This window comes from Seriola aureovittata, chromosome 9, assembly GCF_021018895.1.
Source record: "Seriola aureovittata isolate HTS-2021-v1 ecotype China chromosome 9, ASM2101889v1, whole genome shotgun sequence".
NCBI classification, from domain to species: domain Eukaryota; kingdom Metazoa; phylum Chordata; class Actinopteri; order Carangiformes; family Carangidae; genus Seriola; species Seriola aureovittata.
Genome location: NC_079372.1, coordinates 20,045,719 through 20,071,053, shown reverse-complemented (window position 1 = coordinate 20,071,053; position 25,335 = coordinate 20,045,719). Strand labels below are relative to the sequence as shown.

At 42.4% G+C, this 25,335-nt stretch overlaps 2 protein-coding genes across 4 annotated transcripts in view; one reads left to right on the top strand and one right to left on the bottom strand.

The window, feature by feature from the left end:
• Nucleotides 1–151: 151 nt before the first annotated feature.
• Nucleotides 152–25,294, top strand: arhgef19 (Rho guanine nucleotide exchange factor (GEF) 19). 3 transcript variants are annotated; one of them, XM_056384979.1, is made up of 18 exons: nt 152–214; nt 492–628; nt 2,364–2,600; nt 14,530–15,205; nt 15,292–15,762; nt 16,553–16,685; nt 16,771–16,856; nt 16,967–17,223; nt 17,305–17,465; nt 17,564–17,716; nt 18,860–18,989; nt 19,179–19,253; nt 19,355–19,444; nt 19,537–19,700; nt 20,772–20,930; nt 21,018–21,097; nt 21,187–21,291; nt 21,391–24,237. In XM_056384979.1, the coding sequence occupies exons 4-18, from the start codon at nt 14,551–14,553 to the stop codon at nt 21,543–21,545; spliced, it is 2,874 nt and encodes a 957-aa protein (XP_056240954.1). In that variant the 5' UTR covers nt 152–214; nt 492–628; nt 2,364–2,600; nt 14,530–14,550; the 3' UTR covers nt 21,546–24,237. The 3 variants fall into 3 exon arrangements, with proteins under 3 accessions (XP_056240954.1, XP_056240953.1, XP_056240952.1); XM_056384978.1 differs by lacking the exons at nt 152–214; nt 492–628 and adding an exon at nt 24,595–25,294 and having other exon boundaries at nt 2,267–2,600; nt 21,391–21,560; XM_056384977.1 differs by lacking the exons at nt 152–214; nt 492–628 and having other exon boundaries at nt 2,267–2,600.
• LOC130174781 (probable pleckstrin homology domain-containing family N member 1) overlaps nt 22,398–25,335 on the bottom strand; it is a 28,631-nt gene continuing 25,693 nt past the window's right edge. The window contains exons 9-11 of the mRNA XM_056384986.1: nt 25,176–25,251; nt 25,013–25,089; nt 22,398–24,747 (exon numbers count right to left, since the gene is read on the bottom strand). Of these exons, the coding sequence (XP_056240961.1) occupies nt 24,619–24,747; nt 25,013–25,089; nt 25,176–25,251 (282 nt within the window). The 3' untranslated portion in view covers nt 22,398–24,618. The remainder of the gene's footprint in view (nt 24,748–25,012; nt 25,090–25,175; nt 25,252–25,335) is intronic.

Genomic DNA, 25,335 nt, shown 5'->3' with positions numbered 1-25,335 from the left:
TCTGAAATGCTGATGTGTCAGCCGGGAGATCCTGCACTCTTTGTGCTGTGGGGATGAACTTATCATTCCTCTTCACCTGCCGTCTCCACTTTCTCCTTCTCCTCTCCACCCCACCCCCCCCATCTCGCAGGATGTACAGTAACTTTCTCCAAACAGCAGAGACCTGCAGACAGATACAGAGGACGCTGATTTATTAGGAGTCAGAAACAGACAGGTGTTCGTTAATGATTCTCCCTTCACTCTCTCACACTAACTCAAATGGTCGTGGCCTTGGGCAACTCCTGACTTTTATTTTATCTCCTCTGCTCTTCCTCATTACCTTTTCCCCTCTCCTTTTCACCGCTCTCTCCTCCCTCGCTCTCTTATTTCATCCTTGTCTTCTTATTTATTTATTTCTTTGATATACGTTCTCTCCCTCCCTTTCTCTCCCTTGGCCACATTCATCTTCTGATTGTTATGATTGCTGTGCGTTCCTCTGCCATGGCCTGCAGGAAGAGTGAGTTAGTACATGTCAGTGAGCACAGGTATGCGCCGTGGACACCGGCTGGCTCATTCACCCTGCGATGGATTAAGGAGGGAGGCGCTCGCATGCACAGGCTGCAGAACAGAGCCCAGAGTCAGCCACAAGGTAACAGTGCAGCGAACAAGACACCGAGTGAAATACACCACAACCTGCTTTGGAAAACATCTTTTATTTACATTTCTGGTCCATTTATGAGATATTAAGTATGGTTGTATATATACTCCAGGGCTGCATGATGTATCTGAAATCAGTAACATGCTATTATTATATAATGCAGTACAATTAATTGGTAAATTTTTACCCATAAAATCACAAAAATCCTGCATCATGCAATAGGAGCTTTAATGAGGACAGTGACTAATGATAATCAATCACTTTGAATTATTGTCACTTGAAAAAGGCTTCATATTGAAAACAAAACAAAGAAATTAGATTATTGATAATAAACCCCACAGCCCTGTCTGTTGAGAAGTCTTTGCAAACTTATGCCCTGCAGCCGAACATCGTTCAAAGCCACAAAACTTTATTTGATACTCCAGTGAAGACTCCAAATAAATCAGGCTGAATTTTGATAAAATGATGCACAAGACAACTAGAATATTTATAATATTTAATATGTGCTGGTGCAGCCATGAATAACATGAACTTGAGATTTGAAGATTCACTTTAAAGCTGCAACAAGCCGACCAACAGAATACATATAAACACTATCATACAGAGGGGAATAATAAAGCTGCAGATTTTGTTTCCCTGCTTCATGGCAGCTGAACTAAAAACATAATGTCAACAGGGCTTTAGTAAACAGTTGCTTTTACACATGAATGTGATGCAGAGCAACATCAGCATTGTTTTTGACTCATGTTTGTGTCTAACTGTCAAATCGAGGTCTAATGCTCACTGTCTTTTTTGCTCTGATTTGGTCTCCACCTTCACTGCTTGTTGTTGTTGTTTTGTGTTTAATAGGTGAAATAATGTGTCAACAAACATCTATAAGATGACATAGTTGACAGGTCTTAACATAAAGCATATTGGTGAAATAGTTTGACAAAGCCAAAAAAAACCAAAAACATATTTTTTTTTAAATCTAATGATCTATCTAATTTCATTTCATACTTTGTTAATATAAGAATTATTAGTGCAGCTTTAAAGCTAGTTAGAGGTAAAATAGCTGTGTGAGCCTCACCTGTCACACGTTAATTGACTAATTTTAAATCATAATTAACCAACCAAGAAATACTTCAGATTGTCATTGCCTAAGTTCAAATTAAGTATCGCCACAAAAATATTTTTTCAATGATAAAAGAGAAAAATCACAAACAACTCTGAAGCTTTCAGTGACCTGTTTTCCTCTGACAAAAAATGGGGACAATTAGACATCCAGTACTGCTGCGTAAACTGCTGTCCCGAGGTAACTAACCCCCCCACCACCACCACCACCACCACCACCACCACCGCCCCTTCACCATTCTTTTCATGTTTGATTAGTGAACATAGTTGATACAGCAGCGAGCGGGCAGCACTGAAAGAGATGAGAGAGTTCGAGCCTTCGCAGCTTCTTTCTGTCACCATCGCACAGTCTGACGTTCAGTGAAAGCTGCACGCAGAGACACTAAATAACTATTAGAGTTAGAGAGGAAGGGCAAGAGAGGGGGAGGAGAAAGAGAGAAAATGAGAGAGCATTTCCCCAACAGTAGCAGGGAGGGAGGGAGGGAGGGAGGGAAAAGGAGTGAGAGAGAAGGGAGAGCAGAGGAGCTTAGAGAGAGGATCTGAATTGTAAGTAGCTCTGAGAGCAGCAAGTGGTGGACATTTTTCAGCCTGTTTTTGTTTTCTCGTGGAGCAGCAGAACAAGGAGAAGAAGAAGAATCAGGCGTAGGAGCGGAGATCTGAGAAAAGCTGAGCTGTGTTTTAAAAGAACAAAAGAAGAAGCTGAAGGAGGAGACGGGAGGAAAGAAGCCAGGAGGAACACAAGGCAGCAATGGATAGCAGAGTGGCTCAGTCTGACCCTGGGATGGCCTGGATTCACACACTGCTGCTGGCCACCAGCCAGCACACACACTAGACCGCTAACGCCAATGAGGTACAGTACTGACACACACACACACACACACACACACACTAAGTCCTTTACACAGAAAATAAATGAACAAAACAGAGAAAGCTGCACACACACTCCACATTCCTGTCAAAACCTTTCTGCTCCGAGTTGGAGAATTTAGCTGCTGGGATAGAAAGTGGAGCTGTGTCATTTGTCCGAGCGTGCAGGTTTCGCTTTGTGTCGTGCAACTTGGAGAAAGTAGAGCTGTGCAGCTTGTCAGGTGCACTGCATGTTTTCTGACAGCACATATGTTTCTGGAAACAAAGCCTAGATGCTGTTTGTGTATGTGATTCAGGAAAACAACAACACCACCATGACATGAGCTATCTGGACTCTGTTTGCGTGGATTTGTGTTTTGTGAGTGGAGACAAAACACAAATCCAGACATTTAAATGCAGCACAGAACACGCAGGATTCAAATGTAAAACGTTACAGTTTGTTTTTCACTTTCCTGCAACACAAAAAAGTTGCACGTATCCAGCTCAAGTAGATGCATACATCCTGCCAGTGGCATCATTAGCTTCTCTATTCATTTATTCCCTTGGAAGAAGTGGCTGCTTGCATCAGTAATGTTTCCAGCAGCTCCCTAGGCAGTGCAGAGGGAGACAAGCCTTGAATGTGATGGTTACAGTGCAGCAATGAGTTGTTGCAGAGCAGGGCAGGTAAGTGCATGTCTGGAGTATGTTGGATGAGGGGTTGTTAAAAACTGTACATGGCTGAAACTTGGCGCCGCGGCACATACAAACACACACGCACACACACACACACACACACACACACACACACACACACACACACGCACACACACACACTGCTTCTCCTCTGTGGGACATTTTAGCATAAAAGTCGAACACCTTCTCTTGCCAGAACCTCGGGTTGTTAACTGAGGCCTGTGATCGGATCTGTGTGTGTGTGTGTTTGTGCGTGCGTGCATGTGCGTGCATGCAGCAGTAGGTTGGATTTTCTTTCACCCTTTTCTCACTGTTTGTTTGTTCGCTCATGTGGAGCCTCCAGCTGCTCCAGTTGTTGACACTTCCTCATGAGGGATAAACAACAACGTAATGATGACAATCAGGAAGCGGGTTTTACATTTTTTAAAAGTATGGAAACTCGCTCCCTCCTTCTCTGTGAGGTGATTGCGACATAAACATCTGAAATAGATTATCAGCGTCCAGACTTATTCTCAAGTATCTTTCAAACACCATCAGCAAAGAGGGTGAGCTGAGGTGATGTCTGCCGTCCTGATGAGTCAGTGTATCGTCATGTGAGTCTACTGCGGCTGCGGCTGTGTATGGATTCCTGGATTGTCTGGGAGGTTCATATTTTGGCTGGAGCAGAATTAGATAGCTGTGGGTGTTTTTTTCTGGATTATCTGATTTACTACGCTACGTCTGAGTCAAACTCACCACCTGCACGCTGCGGAGACGTGCACCAGGACGAAGCATAAATCAGGACTTTGAACAGTGTCGCTGCACTTTATGACAGACTGGAGATCCCCCGCGTGAGGGCAGACTCCTGATAACAAAACTTTTTAAAATTTTTTAATAGTCATCAAATTGAAAATAAAAATAGTTTCTGTAAAGTCACACCACTGTAGATTTTATTTCACTCTGCGTGTCTGCTCATATCACTCACAGATTTATAACCTCCCCCCCCCCCCCCCCCCCCTCCACAACTGTATGTCTGGAGAGCACCTGCCCCATCACCTGCCACTCAGACAGTGGCTGTCTGAGTGTGTGTGTGTGTGTGTGTGTGTGTGTGTGTGTGTGTGTGTGTGTGTGTGTGTGTGTGTGTGACCCTGCACACTAATGCTGCTTGTGCTCCTCATGGTGTTTACATGCACATGCCCAGCTGCTCCCCTGAACGTGACTCTGTGTCCACGCTCTGACTCGCTCTGATGGAAACTAGGCTAAAATCATTAGGCGTCATTGACTGAAAGTGACTTGACCTTTTTAACATCAGTGACGCTGTTATTTTCAGGAAGCTCAGTCACTTTCCTGAAGCCCTTTTTGGCTTGTGGCCTAAATAGCAGCGGCTCCTAATGGCCCATAATAGCAGCCCTCGCTCCCGCACGTGTACGGCTGAGTTTCTTTGTTTGTCTCCTGCCTCGACTTACTGGTCAATTTCAGAGGAATGAGCGCGCCGAGTCATCCAGGGAATGTGGAAGAGTGTCTCTGCGTGTCAGGGAGGTTTCATCTTCAGGGGGTTGGGCGCCTCTGAAGTAGGACATGAACTTGTCTTCAAACCTGGACTATAAAACAGACAGACCACCGACCGAGCTGCTCCCTGTGCATTCAGTTCATAATAATACAAGAACGTGTTTGGCTTTGACTCTTTGGAAGCACAAATCATTCACTTTTTATCTTGTCATTGTCATTTATTATTAAATCTGCGTGTGTGAGAATATTCAAACAGTCAGAGGGTTAAAAACTTGAGCCCTGAGGTGATGAGTGCCGATCACTGCCCTGGCTGCGTTGCTGCACACCTGTCTAGCACTGTAGCCCTCGGGCTATTTCACATGGTGACTTGGCCAATACAACGCGGTGTGTGTTTCACATTTGTACTCATGCAAGATAATAAGTTTCTGGCTTAGGAGACTTTAAAACGCTTGTCTTTTGTGTCTCTTTGCTCTTTGGAAAAGAAAAACACAAACCAGGTGTTGCAACTCTTCTCTTTCAGGCAGCTCTCTCTTTCTCTTTCTCTCAGTTCATCGCTCTAATGCTGATGACACAGCTGGTATTCAGAGCTTTGGTTTTGAATAGTTTATAGCTTTAGCTGTGGGCTAAAGTGGATTTGTTTCTGGATGGTCAGCTCGTTAGGTGTGTTCCACTTTTACCCGATCACATTTCAAAACAACAAGCAGCCCAGCGGATTGCTTGTGCATACCTGTCCAGATAATAAAAGCAAGAAGTGAAGTGGAGGAGGAGAAGGAGGAGGAGGAGGTGGAGATGGGGGTGGGGGGTGGGGGGTGGGGGGTGGGGGGGAACTGCTGGTGCTCAGCTGGGGAAAAAAAGAAGTGGAGCAGAGCGTTCAAAAGCAGCAAAGGAAGAAGCACGCGAGTGAACAAGAGCAGATGAACGCGAAAGATGCATCAGCAGTTTGTTGCAAAGTAGGTCAGCCTCTTGAAAGCTCGGTGGCAAAGGATCAGATCAGAATCAAAGTGCAAAGTGATTGACAGTTTGAGCACAGCAAAGCCAGCCTCCTCCTCCTCAATGAATTTAGACCCGAACAAACAAATCTGAAACACACTCACCGCGGCACCTTCTTCCTTTGACGTGACTCAGTTACTACAAAAACATCTGCCGCTGACATGATTGGTTGAACAATGGAAAACTTTAATTATCACTTTAATTATGAGGATGGATTAAAGGATAAGGCTCGGCATTCTTGATTGGCAGCGAATGGTGGAGGTGGGTTATATTTCCTATTTTCTTATTGTCACCAAATCCCAAAACCTCCCCACCCTGTCCCGATTATTCCACATGTTGTTGAAGAAATTGTTCATGAAACTGACTCATGTCGAGTTGTTTGTAAAAGATTTTTGTTTTTGCGGATAGAGTGGAGCATGTTTTTGAATGTTTTGATCACCGTGATCCATCAAGAAATATTCTCACCTGGTGGAGCACCTGTCAGGTCCCAGCTCCGGGTCCGACCTGTGGCCCTTTGCTGCATGTTGTCCCCTCTCTCTCTCTCTCTCTCTCTCGCTCTCTCGCTCTCTCTCTCTCTCTCTCTCTCTCTCTCTCTCTCTCTCTCTCTCTCTCACTGTGGCTTAAAATGTGCCGGATTTAACTTTTCATATGTTCATGTAACCTGCCAAAAGAAAATCCTGAATCAGCAACTCCTTTTCTTAGGATCTCGCTGCACACGGATCACCGCTGTGTGTCAGGAGGTACTCATTATGAGATTTTCTGGATTTACTGTGTGTTGGATCCTCGGCCTCCTCCATCAGCTCTGTAGCTTTTGTGACTTATGACAAAGCACCATAATTAGATCTGGTTATTTCCATAAGTTTGTCAATAGCTCCTTTGTGTCTTTTACTGTCGAGGTTGTGCGTCTGCTCTGTTTCAGCTTATCTGACTGCAGTTGTTATGGTGGCAGAGTGAAGTGAAGGGGGGAGGGGGGGGAGCGGGAGGTTAAAGGTCCAAAAGTCTTGGCGTTTACGTGTGAGATGGTCGCCATTTTTTCAGGCTTTTAAATGAGAGATTGCTGTTTGTCCCTTCCTGTTGGCGCTGAGCGAGACGAGGTCAGGGAAGGCATCGCACGGCTTGTCTCCTTCATTTAAAGGCTGATAGCATCTCACACACACACACACACACACACACACACACACACACACACAAACACACTCATTCAGGTGTGTGTGTGTGTGTTATAGCTTTGTGTGACCGTAAGCCATGTTGTCAGTGTGCATCTTCATGGTGTCTTAGAAGGTCGTGGGTAAGTTGCCTGAGGCTTTAGAGGAGGATTAGGAGGACCCACACCATGTGTAAACATTTGGGTAACCCCCCCCAACCCCCCACCCAAAAACCGCCTCCTCTGTAGCCTCTGGGGTGCTCACCTGTCTCAGTGGGTGGAGGATGGAAGAGGAACGAATACCAAGAAACTCCCTGACCTGAATTCACTCAACTGGCATCTGACCTTACAGGAAGAAAAAAACAACAGACGTCACCTTGACGTCTGTTGTTTTTTCTCTGCGACTGGAATTCAGGCTGAGGAGTTTTGACAGAGAGATTTAAATGAAGCCCATTAAAATACCGATGCAGATACTTCCTGGCTTTCCATCCAGGTCTTATAGATGTTCACTGTCAGATCAGTTAACAAAAGGGAAGTTTTACTGGTCCAAAAATTTTCAAAACCACATTATTTATTAAACCTGCCAGCTTCAAACAAGCAGAGGAATTTATTGCATAATGTCTGAATTAAAACAGCAAGTTGCAAGTTGCCCCTGATCGTTTTTATGTCAACACGTCATAATTCGCATCAAAATAAATTGGAGGAGAACCAGCGCAGAGGAAGATTTGAGGTTTGTGTATCAAGGCAGCAGCCGGCAATAACTCAGCGTAACTACACGGCCTCAGTAAACACAAGGGAGTGTTCATATTTCCTCTGCTGAGAAGTAACACAAACACTTTTAACTTTTGTGTTACAAAAACTCGGTTTCGTGAAAAAAACCCACTGAGCGCAGGAGGGCGGTGACGCTGGGTGATGTCATGTCTTGTCCCTGCAGACAATGCTGGGCTCTTTAGTCTACTGGTTGGCAATTAGTGGCCTGATGCGACTGAGTTAACCTGCGATCTCACACACACACACGAGCTGGTCGCACCACACTGTCAGGACACTCCGGTCCGTCTGACCAAACACACCGGGCTCATGCTCACGGGCGGAGAGCGTGTGGGGGAGGGGGGAAGACGCTGTCATTTTCCTGCAGGAGGTTTAAACGTGATTTGATCAAATGTAAGTCGGCTGGACGTCCAGATTTTAATCAGCCATGTGTCAACAGTGAAAACGACTCAGAATGATCCATCAGTTTGACGTTTACAGGACGTTTAATGATCTCACAAGCTGAATGAATAAACATTTAAATAGAATAGATCGCTCGGAGCCGCTAGCTTAACATTCTTGAACACAACTGAAGAAATACACAGATGTAAGTGTTTGATTTTGGGATGTATTTATCTTTATTTGATAGCCGAGGTCCCAGGTCAGAATCAAACCACTGACATTCTGATTACAGTACACGGTCAGTACAACGCAGACTATTGTTTCTTTGATTTAACTTAAGTCAATAATTTAACTTCTGGCACAGGAACATAATGTCACTTCGTCCCGCCAGCGAAGCTCTGATTGGCTCTGTTGTTTTTTCCGACCAGAGACGCAGCATCAGTGCTTCGACCTTTATTTAAAGAGGCCAGGAACCAGGTTACGTACATAGAGATCACCTTGTATTTGAAGAAGTATTTGAACAGTAACACTGCTTTAGTATTTGTTGTGTTGTTGACTTCACTATGAGGCTTTTCTGTCTTTAAAGCTGAAATGTTTCTTCTCGGTTGATGCAGCTGAAAAGTCAGTAGGAAGTTTGGAAATGTCTTGAAACTCAAAAGGTTTTTGGATTATTGTTTCATATCAACCTAAAGGACTGAAAGTGACTTTTAACAGTTTGAAATCTCTGTCCTTCCAAAGCCAGACTTAGTTTCAGAAGCTCAGTTTCAGCCTGAACAGACTGTGGAGACCAACAAAATAAACCACTGACAAACCCTGCACCCACCCCTCACACAGCAACTACAAACACACACACAACTCATCATAAGCCTGAGAAAGTGCAAATGTTTATTTTTTAACACTGATACAGTGACAAAAATCATTTCAGTGAGATCTGATTCTTAGTTCAGGGTTAAGGGTTGGTCACGATCAACGCTGCCACCAGGCCGAGCCCCAGCAGCACCGGTCAGCACTGTTAATCCGACCGTGAGTCCGTCATGATTAACGGATCAGGCTGCTTATATTCTGTGTTTTTGTCATGCGTTTCTTCGTCTCTCATTAGTTTCTGACTTCACTTCTCCAAAGGACTAAAGAAACTGTTTATCTTTTAACGTTTTTCACAAATATATAGTTTAAATTAAAAGAAAAAAGCTCAATTATTTCGGGGAGCTGCAGTTTTTGGCAAATGTAACTGAAATGCATTTGTTTGTTTGACTATTTTCATCTGTGGGTTCGTACAGTTTTGTGGCTCTTGTTACTGTTTAGTGCAGTGGGACTTTATATGTGGGAATAGATTAAATTAATGAACTAAAATTCTCATATTCATAGTTGGATCAGTTTGTTGTTGTTTTCTTATCTTTTCATGGGATTTATTTTTGACAGAAAGAAAAATATAGAACACTTATTCCTGGGAAAACCCCAAACTGAGGACGTGAAAAGTGTCAGTGAGTTGGTCAGAAATGTGAAAAGTGTTTAATAAACTATTAGAAGTTGATTTGGTAGTTTAGATATAAATTGAGATTTCTAGATCAGCTGCCATGTTTGTTTTGTTTTTTTATTTTGAGTTTGAAAGTCAGAGCCAAACGATCACAGCCAGACTCGTGTTTCACTTGTCTGATGCTTGATGTTGATATTTGCATGATATATTGACGTCTGACAGTCGGATCTGTAGGACGACACTGAACAAAGCTGACTGCTGTTTCCATCTTATTAGACAGCGACCCAGTCTCCTAGAAATTATGTTTTCTATACGACTTAACTGCTACAGAAAATATGTCATTTCTGGCTGCATTATGTTCAGAGGCGAGGTATTTCTTTAAATGAATTAAGCTCTTAATTTACAATGATCACTGTCGTCTGTGAAACATTAGACGTCTTCCATCCTGCCCCTTTAAAACATCGCACTCCCTAACACTGGAAACATAAACAGTGTAGAAATGTCTTCACCTTCCTGAACCACAAACAGCTCCAACAGAGAATCCATTTGTTTTAACACCCCCACCCCCTCCCCTCCCCCCAAACATCAAACAAACTTTAATTACTCAATTACACAACATTGGACTCTGTCATGACGCTGAATCAGCAGTTGATTTATGCTCATATTTCTGTGATGCGCTCCATTAAAGGATTATTCTGAGTCCTTTAAGATGAAGACTATCACAATTAAAAAAAAAAAAAAAAAATGCTCCTCACATGGCCGCTGGCATTAAAGGCATGCAACAGTGCCATTCATTAACTGCCGTACGCAGACACGCCGTCTTAGAGCAGCCTAGTGAAATTACAGGGGGGAGACACTGGCAGCAAAGTCCATAACAGTCACAAATAACACCCTGCTATGACAAGGGAAATTACACCTCTTTGGAATTGAAATTTTAATAGCGTGATATAATTGTATCGGCGCGAGGAATGTGCAGTACGTGTAATCGGATGCTTTTGTGTTTTGATAAATGTGTCGAGGAGGCTTATTGTCAGTTTTTGGGATCTCAATCGAATGAGCACGTAACTAATTTTCAACAAAGAGTTTGTTGATTTATGATGAGTTGTCTGTTGGTGGAGGATTATGTGAACATTCATTCATTAGGATACAAACTAAAATACTATTCCTACACTGTAAACAAGGAAATAATTCACACTGGATCTCATAGGACAGAGATAGAGGTAACTAAAGTTTAGATAATGCTGTACATCTACAGCAGGATTACAGCATAACCAGGCAGTAATCACTTCCAGACACCAATAAGCTTGTTTCATTATGCAGCTGTGCTCTGGATGTGTTTATATGGCTCAGTGGCTGCACTATACGAGTGGATTAGTATAAGCAGTTCCCACACCCTCTCAGGTGTCCTGTGCTCAGGGCAGCCTGGCCCAGGCACACAGATAAAGGCTGCCTTTGTCTGCAGCGGGAAACAGGTAACCATTTGTGCCTGGACTACCGTGTGTGTGTGTGTGTGTGTGTGTGTGTGTGTGTGTGTGTGTGTGTGTGTGTGTGTGTGTGTGTGTGTGTGTGTGTGTGTGAGTGTGTGTGTGTGTGTGTGTTTGTGTGTATGTGCGTGCGTGCATGTGCGGTAGGACTGACAGGGCAGCCTACCATTGCTACAAGAACAGGTGTGGCTTTTCAGCAGCCCCGCATTCACATCATACAGCACATGTGCATGCAATAAAAAGGTAAACTATGATTTACAGTCTGATTCTCAAGGCAAACAAACATCATTATAAACAGTTATACTTTCAGGAAAAGCATTAATCTATGTCTTTATCCTCTAAAGTGACACCCCCACACGCTCATGTAAATTACAGGTGTACAGTTTAATGTGATACTGCTAACTATAACGTAAAATATATGTATCTCATAAAGATTTACAGCATGTCACTATGATAATTAAACTCTAAATTACAAATTAAAAAATACATGAATTGACGGGTATAATTCCTTAGGGTTATCTATGATCTATGTGTGTGTGTGTGTGGGTGGGTGGTGTGTGTGTGTGTTTGTGTTCGTGTGTGTGAACAAATACATAAAAGAGATAAAAAAGTTAACAATTAACAGTCCCAGTGTGACCTTGACACCGTACAGTAAAGTATTTTTTAGAGAGTATGTAGCAGTTTATAGTGGAATAATGATGAAGGGAAGTGTGCTTAGAAAAATCAGAGTTTAGTTTGTAGTTTTCTCCCACAATGCACCACACAATAGTAATTTGGGGGGGGGGGCTTATGGAGAAACATAAGATGGAAAGCAGTGTGACTGCCCTGTCAACAACAGTTTTATTATCTCATACGCTTCATATGACATTTTATCGCAACAAACAATTTTTCCATTTTTAAAAGTGAGATAAGTTTGCTGCTGAGAAAGATCATATGATATAAACAAAAGCTCCAGAAAAGCTACTAAATGGACCTTGTGTGAGAATGTCTTTTATCAACTGCTGTTTCCAATATCAGGAATGAACTTTCGGTCTTCACATTTTGTCTCGTTAAAGACAAAACTAGTCTGTCAAGGTTTTCAACTGGGTCACAGTAAGCTAATTTTGTCAGCTAATTTGGCTAAGCTAACTTATTGCTGTGTAAATGTTACCTAGCTTTCCTTGTTGACTCAAATAAAGCCACAGGGATGAGACTGACCTCAGAGAGCAAATAGTTAATTTTTGTATTTTTTGTATTTTGTGGGGGAAAAAACCTGGAAAAAAAAATGTCTGGAGAACTGAAACTAAAGAGTAACTTCTGCATTTGGCTCGAGCTGTCGCTAACTGACTTGTGTTTGTAGTTATATGTGTGTATTTCTTGTGTTGTTTTTGCACTCTCTGAACAAATAGAAAAAAAGGAGACACACCATTAAAAGCTCAATATTTACACAGGAAATCAGCTCTTTTGGCTAAATGCTATCTACATACTGTAGCTAGGGTTGCTACACTTCCTGGTTTTCCCAGGGTTTGTTTTCTTTTTTGAGCCACTGTCCCAGAAAATTAATACTTTTTCCTGGGACACAAATTTTCCCAGTTTTTTTTTTTTTTTTTTTTGAAAATGCACAAATTTCATAGTTTCAAATAAACCCAATTTGTTTCCTTTTACTGCTTTTCTGTTTTCTTCCTGGTTATGTCCAATCCTGTGTCCGCAAACGTATGAAAACAGGTACAACAGTGACGATTGGCCAATGGCAATGCCTATACTTTTATTTGATCGGTAGCAGAAATATGAAAAAACGTTTTCCAAAAAAAAGAAAATACATACCTGGATTCCCTCTACAATTTCCATTTCCTTTTTCCAGCTGCTTTTCCTTTGCCTATTAGCTAATTGATTAGCTTAGCCATTTAGCTTCTCTATTCAGCCCTTCTGTGACACTCTAGGCGTTCAGTGCTGTAAAACCCTATAAGACCCTTTAGCTCTCCAACCAATCAGAGAGCTTGTTCCATCTCATGGCCAGTTGGGATTGTTTTGCCTGGTTTAGCTTGGGTAAATGGAGAGGCTAGAAGGAGAAGCTAAATGACTAAGCAAATAGATTAGCTAATAGGAAAAGGAAATGGAAATTGAAGAGGGAATCCAAGTATGTGTTCCCATTTGTAAAATGCCTTTTTAAAATAGTTTTTCAAATTCTATTATTTATTCATGATTTACTAAATATATTTCTAAATGGTGTATTTAATGAGTTTTATGCTGCCATTTTTAAATCTCAAGTACTTATTGATGGAATAATCATTCATTTATAAATTATTTTATTTTAATGCTTAATAATTAAAATATGAAATTAAGAAAATGCTTTTTCTACTTTTCTTGTGACATTCCTGGTCCTCCATACAACCTCCATATTAACACAGGAAATCAGCTTTGAAAAGTTGCTATGCTACATACATGCTAGCTAGTATGTAGCATGCTAGGTACATGCTGCAGCTTCACGAAAACACAAAGGTTTAAGACCCCAGAGAACAAATACTAAATGTCTTAGCTGTTTGATCAAAATACAAAATATTAAACCGATTTACCTCTGTGTCCCACTGTGCATGTGAGTGTGTGTGTGTGTGTGTGTGTGTGTGTGCGTGTGTGTGTGTGTGTGTGTGTGTGTGTGTCTGTACCATTCATTTCACCTGGTGTTTAAGTCAGACGTTGAGGATTACCTGCTCAGGAAGCAGCAGGGTAAGAAGAGACGGAGCTCCACTGGTGTGTTTAAACAGCCTGTCACAGGAGCTAATTTTATAACCCACTACTGGGTTTTCAACAGACGTTCACTGTAAATATTCAGCCAGAGAAGGAGCCTGCTCGCTAACGTAGGCCCGACAGGAAGGTAGACCGACAACCAGAGTGATTGATGACTATAGATCTCAGGTGAAAGGTGAGAGTGCTGAGGATGTGCGCTCTTCCTCTTGTCTGTTGTGGTATTCGGTCTGGAGCTGGTGTGTTTCTTTTTGTGTGTGTGTGTGTGTGTGTGTGTGTGTGTGTGTGTGTGTGGTGTGTGTGTGTGTGTGTGTGTGTGTGTGTGTGTGTGTGTGTGTGTGTGTGTGTGTGTGTGTGTGTGTGTGTGTGTGTGTGTGTGACAGAGAGAAAGATGTTAAGTACAGGGGCTGAATGGTGTGTGTAGAGAGGTCTTTAATTAGAGCAGGAAGACACAGCTCAGGAGACACACTACTCTAGACTTAAGTGTGTGTGATTGTGTGTGTGTGTGTGTGTGTGTGTGTGTGTGTGTGTGTGTGTGTGTGTGTGTGTGTGTGTGTGTGTGTGTGTGAAGACTGGGAAACATCCTGCACGTGTCAATAGTTTCAGGGTCCATCTTGCTAAGTCTAGGACTGTCTGTCTGTCTGTCTGTCTGTCTGTCTGTCTGTCTGTGAGCTTACAGAAAGTCATTCCTATGCCAACTTTTCTGAATAGTTTATAGCTTATGGGCATTAACCTTCAGTGTTCACTTGGCTTGAATCTAAGTTTTCTTTCCCCCTCTCTCCTCCTGCAGCTCCCATGTGTTCGTTCGGCCATGCTCCCCGGGTATGGATTCTCACCTTTTCCTGATTTCCAGCCCCACCTTCACGCTTTTCGCAGCCGAGGAGAGAGTCCCAGCATGTGGATCCCTGGCTCAGGAGAGTCCCAGGCTCTGAGCGAGGCCCAGGACGACAGGCCTCTCCTCCACCCGTGCCATCACAAGCATGTCGCCGTGTGCCAGCAGGAAACCCTGGCTTTTATTGAGCTCCAACCACCAGTGACTCCTAAACTGAACGGCCTGGGCTCTCCGAGGCCAGCTGTTGTTCCAGATGCACAATATAAAACACACTCGCTGCCACTGAATGGTTTCAGACACACGCTGAATGAACTGAATGACATGCAGAACGGCTGCCACGGGGCAGAAAATGAACATGAAACACTGACTTTGAACTCTCATACAGCTGCTGCTGATGGAGAGCGTGAACGCCGCAATGGGACTGAAAAGCCACGAACCGTCACCACAGTATGTCGTCCTCTCCACGCAGCTCTGAGCCTCCCTCTGTCGTTCCCTCTGTCCTCTCTGTACACAAACACAGACTCGTGGGAATCTCAGTTACCTTCCTCACCTGAAGGTCCTGAGTTACAGAGCCCGGGCTCCCGCCGGCCACAGAGGAGGACATCACAAGGTTCACTGAAGGAGAAGTCAATCCGTGAGTGTGCAGCTTATTTCATTTTTGAAGTTGACATTCACAGATGAGGCTTTAAAACACTTTAAATGTTTCCTGTTTGTTTCCAGGGCGAAAGATGCAGGTTTATTCTCCCGACAGCCCAAGCGATGAATCTCTCGGCAGCCCGATCCTGGATGCAGACTACATCTTCCCTGGACCCTTTGCATCTTTCCTGGAGGAGGACCTCAGTGGATTATCTTCCCTGGAGGCCGTTTCGAGTCCGTCATCCACAGACGGCACAGCAGATGACATTTTTAATCTGCCTGCAGAACCACTGCAGATAATAGAGGACTCGATACTGGGGGCGAGGGAGGACGGCGGGAGCGTGGAGACGTCGAGTGCCGCAGGGGGGAGCTGTTTGTCACGCGGCCGTCAGGGGGACCAGGAGCGGCGGCGCTTCTCGGCCTCGGAGCTCATCTCCAGACTTCAGCTGTCTCAGAGGAAGAACTCCTTCACCCTGAAGCTGGGGAAGTCTCTGTCGGCTCGGGTGGCCTCCAGGGACAGACAGAGCTCCAACAGCCTCAGCCCCAACCCTGACTGTGAGTACACGACACATCCAACACCACGGGGACATTTCACTGGAGCGCAGTCTGTCTTCATACTCATCAAACCTTCTGTTCAAACTCAGTGTCATTAAACACACTTTACTTATTTATTCAGGACTTTCCTTCAATTTGTCGTGAATGTTTAGTTTAGTATTAGAGCTCCACAAACATCACTTAATAAACTTAAATCAGACTTCATATGTACTGACAGAAGATCAATCAACATTTTTGAGAATTTATTAATTAATGACCAACATTTGCTGGTACCAGCTTCTCAAATGCAAATGTTTTCTCTTTTTTGTTTCAGTATAAACTGAATGGAACACACATGGAAATACAGAGAGTGAATTTTGCACTGAAATATTTAGTTTAATTTTTTGGAATATATCCACTTGATTTAATAAACTTAAACTTCAGATAAACTTTGAAATATAATTTTCACAGAGACAGGACAGTGGATTTTGTCTCCCATCACTCCCATTGGAAGCATGTTCGAGAGCACGGATGGATGTAACTGTTTCTTTAAGACAGACTTGAAAAAACAGGAACCTATCCTGTAAGATGTTGGCATTGCTGCATCCCTACTAGGAGACCTTTGTTGCACTTCATCTCCATCTTTATTTCTTGTCACCTCTCCTTAAAAGGCTATGAAATGTATATGTTTGGTGCATTGCCAAACAGGAGCCTTTAACAACAACAACATGTCAAGACCCTTTAACACACGAGGCGTCTCACCTCTTCCTTTGACCTTACTTCTGCACGACCTGCTGTTTATCGTCTCCAGATAAGAACAACTCTAAGCACCGCAGCTCAGGAGGCTCTAGTGATAGCGCCCCCCACAGTCCTGTAGGACCCGCGCCTCCTCTGCCCAGCAGTGACAGTGGGATGCCTCTGCATCGGTGGAGCACAAAACTCAGGTAAACACACACTTAAAATATTTCAATATAACGAGTAGGAAAATTAAAGGTCGTGTGTTAAAGCCTTTTCACATTTTCTTCACAGCATGAGAAAGAAATCCATAGAAGAAGACTTCAGCACGCTTCCAACTGTTGGAACCTCCAATCGCTTGTCAAGGTTTCTGCCTAGTTGTAAGTTTCCCTAAAAGAAATTGTTGCTATAGCATTTATTTAAACTTTCTACACATTCCTCTGTAACCGTCTTTCTGAATGTCAACGTTTCTTCTGTTTGACTCCTGCAGCGATTCTGTACCAGGAATACAGTGACGTCGCCATCAACAGAGAGATCCAGAGGCAACAAGGGAAGGAGCCGGGCACAGAGGAGGAGGGGCTGAGGGACGAGGGGTCCGACGGGACGCCGTCTCCATCGAATCTGTCTCCATCCAGCTCCTTTCGCTCCTCCCGAGGTTCTGCCTTCGCGCTGTGGCAGGACATACCTGACGTACGAACCAGCGGCCAGCTCGACAACTTCAGCAACGAGGAGAGGAAGTTACAGGAGGTGAGTGAGACTCATCACAGGTTCTTATAATTCTTGGTTTTTATCTGTTTCGCTGACTTCCTGTGTCCTCGTCAAACTCAGGCAAAGTTTGAGCTGGTGACTTCTGAAGCGTCGTACATCCGCAGCTTGACCATCGCCGTGGACCACTTCATGTTGTCGCAGGAGCTCGCCGACTGTCTCGGAGCGCAGGATAAGCAGTGGCTCTTCTCCAAGCTGCCTGAGGTCAAAGACGTCAGTGAGAGGTGAGGTGAAATGCCACGATACCTCCCTTTGTGTTCACACCTCCGTTATCGCGTCTCCTCCTCCTGAGTGTGTTTTCCTGCTCACCTGTTGCTGGCAGGTTTCTTCAGGACCTGGAACACAGACTGGAGGAAGACATCCTGCGTTTCGATGTGTGTGACATTGTCCTGAATCACTGCCCGGCTCTGAGAAGGGTTTATTTACCTTATGTGACCAACCAGGCTTACCAGGAGCAGACATACCAGCGTTTGTTGTGAGTAACTGCTTCATAAGAAACCAGAGCCTGATGTGGAAAACAAACCTGAACTTATTTTAATTTGTTTTTTTTTATTGACATTCAGCATCAAACAAATATTTCCTTTATTATATTTCATACAGTGTATTTGTGCAGCACTGACACTCAGACTTCTCGGACAGATATTGATCATATGAGGTTTATTATCACCTGGAAATGAGCACATCTGCACAACATTTTAATCATTATTTTCTATTTGCATGAAGAATATATGTTCTAGCATGTGAAACTAGTCTTATTCACAACATGTTGAGTGTGTTGACTCTCAGTCTCTGTCAGATGTTTGTCCCTCAGATTTCAGACTGAATGTATTTGACATATACTCACTGGTTTGACTCAGATCTCAGAATACTTCTTAACAAAGTTTATTTATATAAAAAGGAAAAAAAAAACGTCAATGAAAAAGAACCATGAACCGGTAGAGAGTGATTCTTTTCTTTATACGAAATTATTGATTTGTGAAAATAAAATCAGGCCCATATACATTGTTCCAATTTGTTGACAAATGCTGTTTTCTTCATTTTATAAAAGTCCGTTCACACATTTAGAGTTGGGCTCTCCTGTGAAAACCATTTCCTGGTAAGATTCTTTTTACCAGCCACCAGCAGTATGTTCATTTAATATTTATGTCTTTTCAGCCTTTCTTCAGGTTTATATCCAAAATATATCGTCTTCATTTCTAGAGGGATTTCACATTAGAAAACATCTTTTGTATCTTTCTCTAATAGTTTCTGATGACAGGACAGTCAAAGAAAATGTGGTTTGCATTTTGATTTCCATAGTTTCTCCAGCAAACAGGAAGATATATATAGATGCATATATGCATATGCAGGAACGATCTCTCTGTGCACATTCATGGCTGCAGTGAATAAAGTCCTATTGTTTCATGCTGGATGTCCATAACTTCCTCTGATGGTGCTCAGGTGTGGTTTTACACCTGCATGACTTGACTTGCAGATGGTTTGTTTTGAGTTGAGCATCAGATTTTTCTTTTTTTTTTTTATGTCTTTGTCAGGATAAAATAACTTGCTGTAATTTTCACTCAGCTTCTCTAAAAGTCATTAAAGTGTTTCTGTAAGTTTCCTCGTCTCGTCCTCTCAGGCACGACAACCCTCGTTTCCCCGGCATCCTTGCTCGTTTGGAGGAGGACCCCATCTGCCAAAGACTTCCTCTGACCTCTTTTCTAATCCTCCCATTTCAGAGGATCACACGGCTTAAAATGCTGGTGGAGGTACGTGATTAAACGTTTGCCGCAGAATTCATTCGTGTTCGCACTTGAAACTCAATTACGTGAAACTGTAAATGAGGTAATATCGGGACTGGACGAGCAGTTTGCCGCAGCAGGTTCTTTCCCCAGTGGAGCATGACAGGAGGATTATTCACTCCCTGGCGTATTTTCAAAAATGTCTTTATTTTTCAGAATATCTTGAAGAGGACGACGCCGGGCTCTCGGGATGAGGACACCGCCACGAAAGCTTTCAACGAGCTGAAAAAGGTGGTGATTATAAAGCCTTAATAGCCAGTTGGATGAGCACCAGTATCATCATCACTGGTGAGGCACAGCAGTAATGACTGTGTTGGTATGTGTCTTCTTAGATCATCAAAGAATGTAACTCCAGTGTGCAGTCAATGAAGAGGATGGAGGAACTTATTCACCTCAATAAGAAAATTCATTTTGAGGGAAAGGTGACTGAATCTTTGTTGTTCAGGATTCACTTCCTTCTTTTTGTTTGTCTTCATATTTTAACATTTTTGTTTATCATGTCTTTTCTCTGCAGATCTTCCCTCTGATCTCTCAGTCCCGCTGGCTGGTGAAACACGGCGAACTCCTGGAGGTCGACACTCAGACCATGAGCATCTCTGGATCGAAGCTGAAGTTACCCACCAAGCCCGTGTACCTCCACCTGTTCAATGACTGTCTCCTGCTGTCCAGGAGGAAGGAGTGAGTGATGTTCAGTTGATACAGAGACCAAGGACTAATATCAAAAGTCACAGCTAATATGAGCCTTAATAGTCTTAAGTTTAAACATATAGAGCAGACACAGTGAGCATTTAAAGCTCCATCCAGTCTAAAGGTCTCTGTCCATGTGTAGTGTGATTATAGATCAGGTCTAGGTTCTGTATTAATACTGTGAAAGTATCAAAGCCTCAGTCCACAAAGAAATGCAAAAAAAAAAAACTGAGCCTTAAAACCAGCCGTCAGGACTTCTGGAACTTTGTAATGTCACAACACTTGCAAAGAGCTGTATGCTAACTCTGCAGCTGGATAAAGGCTGGGAGCTGGGTGCAACTGCTAGCCTGGCTCTGTCAACACTTTATATATTATTTTGTTTAATCCGTATAAAAAGTGAAGTGTAAAAATAAGTCCGTTGCGCTGACCTCCGGGACTCTTGTTGTTTATGACATTGACGTGCAGCTAGCACAGACTCCAGATAAGCTAATCTAAGATAATCAGCTGCTAGCTGTGCTCTAGTTCCATAGAATAATAACTTTATTTATAAAGCACTTTTCTAAACTGAGTTACAAAGTGTTGTACAAACATAAAAACAAAACGACAAAGACACAGAGGAGAGAAACAAAGAGTCGATTAGCATCAGAGAGAATTACAAATACATTTTAAAACAATTAAATCAATAAAACAGACAAAAGAAAATAAAACCAAAAGTAAAAACCAAAGATAAAAGCACTGAAATCAAGGAACTTTTGAGTCGTGTTTTAAACTGGGGCATAGTAATGGCTTTTATAGCAATCATGTGAAGGATTTAAACATTTCCAACTTTGGCGCCTCCCAGTGGTTGTGTCAAAAACAACCCTGTAACTGACAGCAATGCACACAACTGCCCTCCACCATGGATCTGACCTGAGGCCAGTGACAGTAAACGGGCTGAAAGCAACACGATTGCACCGCTCTCCATCAGGATTGTTTCATTTTCTGCAAAACACAAACTCTGCACTGTTTGCTGTCAGTGATAGTTACATGGCTTTTCTTTTCTTCTTTTTTTGTTTGTGACAGTACTTGGAAGTTCATGGTGTTTGTACACGCCAAGATAGGAGAGCTGAAAGTGAAGGATCTCAGTCAGAAGCTGCAGGGCATCTCAGGCTTCATCTTCCACCTGCAGCTGTGTGAAGGCCAGCAGCTCAAACACCAGATCCTGCTCAAATCACACACCGAGTGAGTAACAACAAAACTCACTAACTTCTAGACGCTTCGGCAGACGGTGCTCTAACGGGCCAACTGGTTTGTTTTGTGTCTGTGAAGGAGCGGGAAGCAGAGATGGATCACAGCGATGTTTCCATCTGATCCGCTCGAAGACATCGAGCAGGCCAGTGAGAACGACGGTGAGTAGAGAGCTGGAAGTTCACCATGAATGAAACCTCTCACTCCTCTCATTCATCTTTTTTTAAATTTTGTTTTTTTTTCCTCTCAGACATATCCCAAGTTCAGTGCATCAAAAGCTATCAGGCCCAAGAGCACGACGAGCTAACGCTGGAGAAGGCCGACATCCTCCACGCTAAGACCATGACGAGTGACGGTAAGGATCTGGATAAAGAAGTTAATTTTCTGTTTCTCACTCGCTGAACTTTAACCAAGCAGGAGATAATAAGACGCCGTGTTTTGTTTGATCCACCAGGCTGGGTGGAGGGCATCAGACTGTCAGACGGGGAGCGGGGCTGGTTCCCCAAAACCTACGTGGAGGAAATCACGAGTCGCAGCGCGCGCCTCCGAAACCTCCGGGAAAACATCCGCATCAAATGTGTCACACAGAAACTGGAGGGAGAGGACTGACCACTTCTCCTGAAGGTGCATTTCAGTTAGCTAAGTTTCATTTTTAAGCTTCTGGATCATTGTTTTGATTTTAGATGGATGGTGGGACCTTCGTATGTGGTATGCAGGTTCTAAAACAAGCTAATATTTTTAGCTGTCTCATTTCCTTTAGCATGCTAGCTGTGGATACATTTTAAAAGCTTCTACTGCTCCTTTACAAGTTTAGTATAACAGGCTTTTATACAATAAAAGTCTGTTGATTCACATTTTATCAGCAGTTTTCGCCGCTCTGCACTTCCTACACTTTGTATGTGCAATTACTTTATGCATGCTTTCTGGGTATGCATTTCAACACCATTTTAAAATCAGAGAAAAACTTCAAGCATCTCTGTTGCACATTCAGCAGCACAGCCAGTACGAGTAAGCAGCTCGTAGCACGTAGCATGAGGCTAACTCGGAGTCTGTGACTGCAGACTTCAGCCCCTCTTTGTGCAGTAAACTCTGAGCAGTGCAGGAGATTCATTCATGTTTCGCTACCACACAACAGTCACCCACACACCTGCTGCTGAGCTGATCAGACACTTCAAAGGCTTTTTAATCTTTCATCTTTGTTCTCGCTGCTTTAATTTCACTGCACTACAGCGTATCAGTTCATTTCCCTCCTTGTTAAAATAAGCTCCATTAGAAAGGATGACCCCCACCCTGTATGGACTGTAAATGGTTTGTAGTTACTGCATGCACATGGTGGTTTAAAGATGAATTTCACAGTTCTGCTGTAACATGAATGAAGAGCAGATGATCCTCTTTACAAGGCTGCACTACACTAATACTTTTTTTGTCAGCGCTGTAATCCCATTAAAGGATTAGTCCGACTATATTCTGTATTTTTATTATCGTCAACAAAGTCCATGAACAGACCAGAGCCTACATGTTTTGTCTGTCGCAGCTTAATGGTGCTTATTCCTCTGTTCCATAGTGAAATCCACTCACACATCCTGCTGCTGTAAATACTGACTAGAGCAGCAGTTCCCAACCTGTGGTCCAGGGCCCACTGGTGGGCGCTGAAGGTATTGCAAGTGGCCCGAAAAATTCATTTGCAAAACAGAACAATTTTGGTGAAAAGATGTAATCATAAATAAATGGATAAATAAATGAAAATATAAATACAGTTTTTAAATATTTTAAAACAGTATTATCCTGTTTTCAGTTCAGTCCTAAATGTTTGATCATTACCTTTAAAATAAAAAGTTACCGAGTCAGAAGTGGTGCCATGAGTTGGAAAAGGTTGGGAACCACTGGACTAGAGCATCTAATGTGTATTAATCCACCGCTGAAACTAGTCCTTGACAGTTTCACAGTTCACTCCTGTTTGAGTAACATTTGCTAAGAACTACAGTTCCCAGTTTAGGCTGCACAACTAATCCAAATATAATTGAAATCACAATTTGGCAAAGTGCAATATCCAAATTGCAGGAGTTCTTCTGATAAAGGTAAAATGTGTCACATTGTTGTGCATTGTTATTACCATCAGTGTTGTGGTGCTACAGAGACTCCACAACCTACAAATCATATTCTCCAGATGTAAAGGAAAAATGTTTGTTTTGTACAAGACCAACAAAAATCACATCACCAGCATTTTTACATTTTTACAAAAACTAAAAATTCCAACTGAAATCATGACTCAGATCACAATCACAATATCTTCACAAAAATCACAATATGAGTTTTTTTCGTATCGTGCAGTCCTAGTGTCCAGATACTGGATATTATAGAGATTTTTTGTTAAAATAAATTAAACTTTATGTTTGTGACGTGTCTGTTTTTAAAGACCTTACACCTTCAGTAGGAACAAATGAGTTTGGGGCTGAAACGTACATTGGAAAGTGAAGAAATGAACTTACACATTGTAGGTTTTGATCTTTTCATGGCATTTGTTGACAGTAAAAGTAAATAAACTGACTCTAGCTTTGCCCTTTAAAACTGGGAAGTGGAAAAAAAATACCAAATTTACCTTGGAACGCATTAACGTTACCCACCTGTGTGGTAAATATGCAAATTTATCTTCAAATGTACTAATTATAAAACTTTGACAAGCCCCAGTTTAGCACCAGTTGAATGAAAGCTCGACATTATTGTATTACACTAATAATACAGAATAAAATAATGCAGTTTTACAAAAAGCACTGATTCATATTGAGGCCGACGTCATTCACACCATTCCCCTCGTTAAATGTAGAAATCCCCAGATGATCAATAGCACAGTGTAACTGAGCTGAGACCTGTTGTTAATGAACCACTATAATCAACATTCAAAAACTCGACCAGTGGCACATGAAATGTTTGTAACCCTACTTTTTTTTTCTATATCTAAGTTGTTAGTTGTAATTTAAGTGGTTGCTGTTGCAGCATGTGTATTTATACTCCTCTAGCTGGTTGTTCTCTAAGGAGATTCTGATGTAAATTGAATTTTACTGTAGATGGCTTCATGTATAAAGCGTAGAAAATGGTTCATTTACTTTTTTTTTGAAGATAATTTATATGAAAAAAAGATGTAACAGATATTATGACATTCCATATCTATAAACGTTGCAGTCAGAGTAATTTCTAATACCATGATGAATATAAATACTGTAATACACTGGATGTTTACTGGATTTCTCCACACTACTGTAAATGTTTAACCACTGAAATAAAAACTGATTCTTCCATTTTATTTTGTGTTGAAATAATGATTTTCTCTAACCCCACTTTTAAACAGTTTATTCTGAAAAGGTAAACTATCATGTGTATGCCTGTATGTACAGTCTGTTCCTCTACAGCTCTACAATCTCTTCATCTAACATTTCCTCAGCTGTGATCTGCTCTTAATCTAGGTCATGGCCTTGTTTCAGTTTGTCCCCACATGAAAGAAGAACTAAAAGTATCTCTTCAGTCTCTCAGAGAGATGAAATCACCCAAATATATCACATTTCAGAACCTTTTCACTGCTGTGTCTCCATTTTGTGGCACAATTAGACATAAAAGTAATATGTACATGCTATCTACACAGTTTTATATTTTGTAATTACAGGAAAATTTCAAGCTTTCTGATGAGTCAGCTGCGTCCATTGATTTGACATTGGTCGGCAAGAATCATCGGCTCCTGGGACTCCTTCCTGCTCCTCTGCAGCTTTGGCACGATTGGAGGAGCAGCCTGACTCGCAGGGATGCTGCTTCTGTCTGGCTGCAGATCAAAGACAAAAACCTTGTTGATGCACAGTTGCGACGAGATGTCACCTTGGGCCCTCATGAATATTTCTTTCAAACAGGACTGCAGAAAGTATTGTTTTTCCCTAAATCAAGAAATGGAACAAAATTCTGCTGCCCCTGAGTGGCCAAAAGATAATTTAATGCAGCTTTGAATGATATTAAATCAGTTGTGTATCTCTTGTTTATGTCAAGTTCAAAGGACCGTATTAGTGGTAGTCTTATATGTTCTAGAGTCTGACCTGTTGTAAGTGAAAAATCCAGTTCTGATAATCCTCCAAGCAGGTGCATGAAACTTGCAAGGGGTCCACCAGCTCACCTGAAACAAAACAGTGATTACATAAGATGACTGTAACCATCACTGCAGGTAAAAGAGGACTGGTGTCACAGCTTTGTACAGTTTACCTATCAGCTCAAACTCCAGCCGTCCGGACAGGGTTGACCGCTCTACGGCTCTGATGCCATGTCGGGGCAACCTGCCCTGTTAAAGATGACAATAAAATGACTGTGGAGTGAGTGTTTCATTTTAGCTTCTTAGTTGAAATGAATTTACTGACGTTTCAGG

What these genes read in the sequence shown, in the direction of transcription:
- arhgef19 (XM_056384978.1), top strand. Translation starts at nt 14,551, where the DNA reads ATGCTCCCCGGGTATGGATTCTCACCTTTTCCTGATTTCCAGCCCCAC. An exon ending in CCTCAGCCCCAACCCTGACT is followed by an intron (nt 15,763 to 16,552) that starts GTGAGTACACGA and finishes TATCGTCTCCAG; the next exon opens with ATAAGAACAACTCTAAGCAC. An exon ending in CTGCTCAAATCACACACCGA is followed by an intron (nt 20,931 to 21,017) that starts GTGAGTAACAAC and finishes GTGTCTGTGAAG; the next exon opens with GAGCGGGAAGCAGAGATGGA.